The following is a 5,939-nucleotide window of genomic DNA, read 5'->3' as shown; positions in this document are numbered from 1 at the left end:
TTCCTGCCTTTGGAGCTGCTTATATTACTCTTTTGGGGCCACATCTATTTGATGGCCTTTATTTTTAGATTCAGAACCTGCTTTTTCAGACACCTCACTCCTGATTTATACAAACATGTGTATGTGATCAAGACTACTTGGGAAACAGTTTAAAAGCTGACAGACTATAAAAAGCTACTCTGACATCTTTCTCATACCTACAACTCACCTCAAAGAGCTGCTCCATCATTTCAGCAGCTGGTGGGGCATGGAATTATTATCCCAAACATTCTCCCTCTATGCTACCAGTTGGATGGGACAGGAGATTCCATCACAGGGAACAGTGGCTGGGTATGCAATTAGGATTTTAAATTTGCTCTCCCTAAGGTCTCCTCTTCCTTAAGGAGCATGGAAAGAACATCTCCATGCTACATACTACATATTCCCCAGTGGTTCTGAGTGGGGTTTAGATTGCTCTGACTGGGAGAATAACATGCAGCACTATTCAGCCATGTCTCCACTGGCAGTGCTCCCTCACCATCACTTATCAGCAAAATGCTATCCTGGTCTCAAAACCAAGGCTGGGCTCCCCTCTCCTGGACAGCTGGGAAGCTGCAGCTCTCAAGGCTCTTCCATACAACAGGGAAAGCTGCTTTGCTGGACTCAGATGGTAAATGGCCCCTTCCTCAAAGAGAAAACAAGCTGGCAAGGCTAATCTCCTAGGTTTGTCTTCCAGGAACCTGCCTGGATCACTGGCCTCTAACACACCATCAAAAAAAGACACTGGGTAGGCCGATGGGAGGTCCCAGGCCCCAGCAAATTGGGCAGCACTAGAATCAACTGCCTGTATGACATTCCCAACTCCTTGTTGGTTGAGAGAAGATGGGCAAGCTCCCTCACCTGCAAGGGCAGCAGGGATAGCAACCAGCATGGACAACCCAACTCTGCAGGGAACCTCCTCCTGGCTTGCTTTGACTTAGACAAACCTTTTTCTCTTCTACCACTGCATCCAAGGTCTATGTTTCCTTTGGAAGGAAGTCAGAGACTGAAAGGATGTTTATTCAAGCTATTATTTACTCATCAGACAAGGACAACTCCTCTAGGTCTGATGCTATGCAGTCAGGCAAATGCTGATTACAGTTTGTATGGTGGGTTGTTAGGACAGAATGGGACTGAAGGGGCTTTTAGCAAAACACCTTCCAGACCCCATCTTGCAATTAAATGCACACGATCCTGAGCTCCCACTGAAATCCAAGCAGCTACAACATCTGAGTTCAGAAGCATTTTTATTTACAGCACACACTTTCAAGGAGATGATGGACTCCAATGTTCCTCTTGGGTCTCAGTGTGACAAGGGATGGAAATCAAAAGACAGGCATGATTTTTCCAAATGTCAGTCTGCTGCAAGTACTGAGCACTATAGGCTACAGACATCAAAGTGTTACAAATGGGATAAAACCAGTTTAAACTTATTGCTGTGGTTGGTTTTAAGCTTTGTTTCAAACCTCTTGCAAAAGCTGTTTGCCAACTGTTTCCTTATTAAACAAGGGTGGGTTGCAGTTGTGGTTATTATAATAAACTGCAGTAACGACCTTCATCCCGGACTTCCTAAGGGAGAGGCTCACAGGATGACACTATCTATCCATCTGTACACATGAATCCAATTTTGCAGGGAAATACTGGGCTTGAGAATACAAATTTCCTAGGAATTTGATAAGAATATTAGATCAGTAGAATAAAGAATTTAATTTTGGTGGGGGACCAAACTACTAGAAAAAGTAAATAAGGAAAACTTCCAGCAGCAACAACTCCCTTCCAAGCATAGCTCTGACTTGCCTTAACAGTACCTTGTTTTCAGTTGTTTCAAAACAATTTCTTACCATGCATTGGAAAATAAAACCCTTCCTCTCCAAGTGGGAGAAGTCTTGTTCTACAAAACCCTTCCTCTCCAAGTGGGAGAAGCCTTGCTCTATAAAAACATTTCCAAATGTCCTTGACTCCCCTGAGAATATGCTGGTAAAACCAAAGGCACTTTTCAGCATAGCAAGAGGCAGCTGAAGAACAGTTTTCACTCCCATAATTGGGTATCAACAGGGTGCTCATGTGAAAAGGGCTGCCCCACTCCCCCAGGCAGCACACAGGAACTCAGGGAACTCACTGCAGGGGTGACAGGAACAACAAAAGTTTCTTCTAGGTTTCCTCTGATTCTGGGGAGACAAATATAAAATTCCATCCCAAACTGAAATGCAATTCAAGCACTTCCAGCTCAGGTGCAATGCTTGAGCTTCCTGATGCTCCTGATGCTCAAGACTCAGCTAATTCAAGCACTTCCAGCTCAGGTGCAACACTTGAGCTTCCTGATGCTCAAGACTCAGCAAAGTTCTGCCACTCCCAACAGTTTGATTCCAGCAATTCACTTATGAAATGCACATACAGGTGTGAAATATCCCAACAGTTTGATTCCAGCAATTCACGTATGGAATGCACATATAGGTGTGAAATGGTGGACTTGGATTAGAAACACAGAAAGAAAAAGCTCACAGCATTTCAGACTCAAACTGTATTTCTTCCCAGAGAACTAACACTTGCAATAATTGATTGGTTTCACTGTTTGTTAAGATACCAAAGTAAGAAACAACAGTAATGTTCCTCGGAGATTGCTGCCCTCAGCCCATGCAACTGCAAGCTCTAGCATCTGCCTTAAAGTCTGTTTCTACCTTGCAAAGCAAGGGAAAGTAGGAAAATTCACCATGATAACTGCAGCTCCAGGCCCCTCAAAATATGCCCTGCACAGACACATGTGTACACAGTTGAAGGTTTTGACTGGGTCAGGAGTTTCACTGGTTCCTTTACAACCAAACTAAGTGAAGAGCAGCACAGACAGATCTGCTTCAGAGCAGACTGTCCAGGTCCATCTGCACATGCTTTGGAGAACTTCAAAGGGATTAAAGAGTGAGAAAGCACAGACATAGGACAAAGCTCTAAACAAAACTCAACAATCTCCACAGCACAGAGACACTCCTGCTATCTCATGGGCACCTCAGGCCCTAGCACTGTTCATCTCTCCTCTTTCCTGCACATCCTGAGGCACTCCAGGCAATTCTCACCCACAGCTCTCCTCAATCCCACTTTTTTGTAGCCTTCTCCATATTTATCACCTCTGATGGGCCCAAAAGGCTGCAACAGCAGCAGCTTTCCAATCATATCCAAATCTTTCAAGTACTGCACTAGTTTCGACTGCCTCCCTCCTCAATTTCTGTAATTGCCTCCCCATTTGATTCCTTGTCTCATCCCTGCACAATAATTACAGGCAGCACCACCCCCAGGGATGCCACATCCCAAGCACATCCCCAGTTTAACAGCAGCACTCAGGCAACCATGCAAGCATTAAACTACTTCTGCGAGGAGAGATGAGCATCTCTCATGTTTTTCTCAAGCAAACATAGGTTAAATGATTCACTCAAGGTCACAGACTCTGTGTCAGAAGTAGGAGTAGATGCTGTGGCATCAAGAAGTGGAAAAGACAGGCAGCCCTGTACAGTGACAACCCCATCCCAGCAAACTAGACTTAAACCTGGCATTAAAAAGATGATGTTGACAGCTTGAGGAAAGCAGCATGACTGATGGTTCAATGTTCCTCATGTAAGCCAGGATAGACACAGGAAACAGAGCCACACCAGGTGATACCTCAAAAGCAGCTGACACGTGGGCCAAGCTCAGCACTCACAACCCCTGCAGCCTGATCAATACTGTACTCTCAGCAAACACATCTGTCAAGCAAAAGACAAGGGAAAACCTGAGAGGTGAACAGGAGGTGCTAGATGAACTGGCAGCCAGTCATCAGCACAGTCACTAGCAACTCGGGATACTTCAGCAAACAACTTAGTGAAAAGGCCAAATAGCCTTTTATTGATCTCTTACCCAGTAGCAAATATACTTGTACCTATTTAATGCTGCTCATTTTATTATGATTAGCTTCAGAGTGGCACAAGCATAGGCCTCCTGGTTCTGCTTTTTATTTTGAAATCAATTTCTCATTCACTTTCCTTCAGAGGGTAAAGGGAAAGCAGGTCAGAACAGCTGGTTCTGTGAGCAGCTCAGAGTCATTAGTGCAGAGGCACAGAAACACTAACAATGCTAACAACACGAGTGGGTTTTGCCTGCCAGAGCCATTCCTCAATTCAGCATCCCCAGATAAGAATCCCTGGCATTACCAGAGACAAGATGCACATACCTGCCTGCCATCCTGGCCCACACTGGTCTGTCCTCTCACTACAGTTCGAATGTTGTCATCCAACCTCCTGGAAAAAAGAATGTATCATATCAAACTCAGCCTTTATGTGCCTCACCCAAACAACTGGGGAAGCCTGAGAGCTACAGAACCATTTTAAAATGAACAACCTCATGCTACCAATGCTAAACTCACATTTTTCCCCTTCTCTTTGTTGGACATCACTATCTTAAATAAATTTTTTTAAGATAAACATCTTAACTCCTGTTATAAAAATAAAAATCCACTTTCTAATTTAAGCAGGACTTGTTGCATTTCTCTTCCCTTAGGCAATATTGTCAGTTCTCCCTTGTCCATTTGCACTTCAATTTTCCACATGCTAAAGTGCTGCCCCAATCATTTCAAGCTGGTAATGTCAGACTGCACAGAAAATTTAAGTAGTCACTGCACATTTGTATTTATTTTGTACTTGTAGGGCCAATAAGGACAATTAAAATATACATACTGAAAGTTTTTACAATTGATATTCTGACTCACAAACAATAAACTCTTGGCAACTGAGTCTTCTGGCTAGTTTGTTGTCTCAGAAATATTTACCTTATTTTCAATCTGATTTTGTTCACGACTTCATCAATGTTTGCCAAAGACTAGAACATGGAAAAAATAAAATCAGATAAGTGAAATGGTGAATGTTTTACAGCTATATATATGTCAGTTGTGATCCCAAGCACTTTATCACATGTGACACTTGACAACGAGGAGAGCAGTGGCTTTGTTTTACAGATGAACGGAGACACAATTCAGCTGCTTCTGCATCACATCATGAAGAGCAGCAAAAGATGTTGCCTTACCCCCAAACCCTGAGCTCTGCCTTGTCCTGCTCCAAAACACCGTGTGACAGTGACCTCCAGTGGGCAAGAGGCACAGAGCCTTTGCCTCCAGGCAGAGACCCTGCACAGCCCAACACTCAGCACATGGGCTGGGGGAGGCTGCAGGGGAGATAATCCCAGGGAAAAGCTCTTCACTACCGGCAAAGGGAACCAAGCCAAGCCAGCACCACCAGCAAACTAACCAGAAACAGCTGAAAGCCAAAAGCATCAGTGCTGCAGAGGATCTTAACCATGGTAAGTGTTGGAGTTGCTTCACAAGCCAATCAGCTGCAGAAACATCTTTTTTTTTTTTGCAAGATTAGTCCAAAAACTCTCTCTGGGGCTGATGAGGGGAAGGCAAAGCACAGGTATGAGCCCCCAGCAATCTCATTCTTTAAATCTCCAAAGAAACAACAGGGTCCAACATGGGTGAATCTCCTGTGACACTGCACAGGCAACACCTGCCTGATTTGGCTGAAATCCACGAGAATCCACTGAGTAATACACAGCAAGTTATGAAATTTACTGCAGGAGAAACCTCTGTTTAGAAACTAGTTTACTCCTACAGATCAAAGCAGGCCTTTTACTGCAGCAAGCACTCTGGGTGGAAAGAGACTACATAATGACAGTGAACTTAGTGAGATGAGAAATTAAGACATGATTATTGTTATGGCCTTACTACTTGTGCTACTGTTTAAAAGAAAAGGCTTGGGTACAGGTTTGAACATGCCTTTGGTCACTTACTATCAGGTTAGTCTGATAGTACAGGGTAAAAGTAGAACCTGATAGTAAAAGGGTGAAAGTAAAACCGGATAGTAAAAAGGGTGAAAGCAAAGCACTGAGAGGGCTGTACTGTGAGC

General features: G+C 43.9%; 1 protein-coding gene across 1 annotated transcript in view; it reads right to left on the bottom strand.

Annotated features, from left to right (window-relative positions):
- VPS53 (vacuolar protein sorting 53 homolog (S. cerevisiae)) overlaps positions 1 to 5,939 on the bottom strand; it is a gene marked incomplete at its 5' end in the record, with an annotated part of 60,693 nt that overhangs the window by 54,665 nt on the left and 89 nt on the right. The window contains 3 exons of the mRNA XM_009074190.1: positions 4,214 to 4,280; positions 4,808 to 4,857; positions 5,933 to 5,939. The exon at positions 5,933 to 5,939 is cut by the window's right edge and continues 89 nt beyond it. Coding sequence (XP_009072438.1) covers positions 4,214 to 4,280; positions 4,808 to 4,857; positions 5,933 to 5,939 — 124 coding nt within the window. The remainder of the gene's footprint in view (positions 1 to 4,213; positions 4,281 to 4,807; positions 4,858 to 5,932) is intronic.

This window comes from Acanthisitta chloris, unplaced genomic scaffold, assembly GCF_000695815.1.
Source record: "Acanthisitta chloris isolate BGI_N310 unplaced genomic scaffold, ASM69581v1 scaffold29260, whole genome shotgun sequence".
NCBI lineage: Eukaryota > Metazoa > Chordata > Aves > Passeriformes > Acanthisittidae > Acanthisitta > Acanthisitta chloris.
The sequence above is the reverse complement of the archived record's forward strand: the minus strand, read 5'-3'. Positions and strand labels throughout refer to the sequence as shown.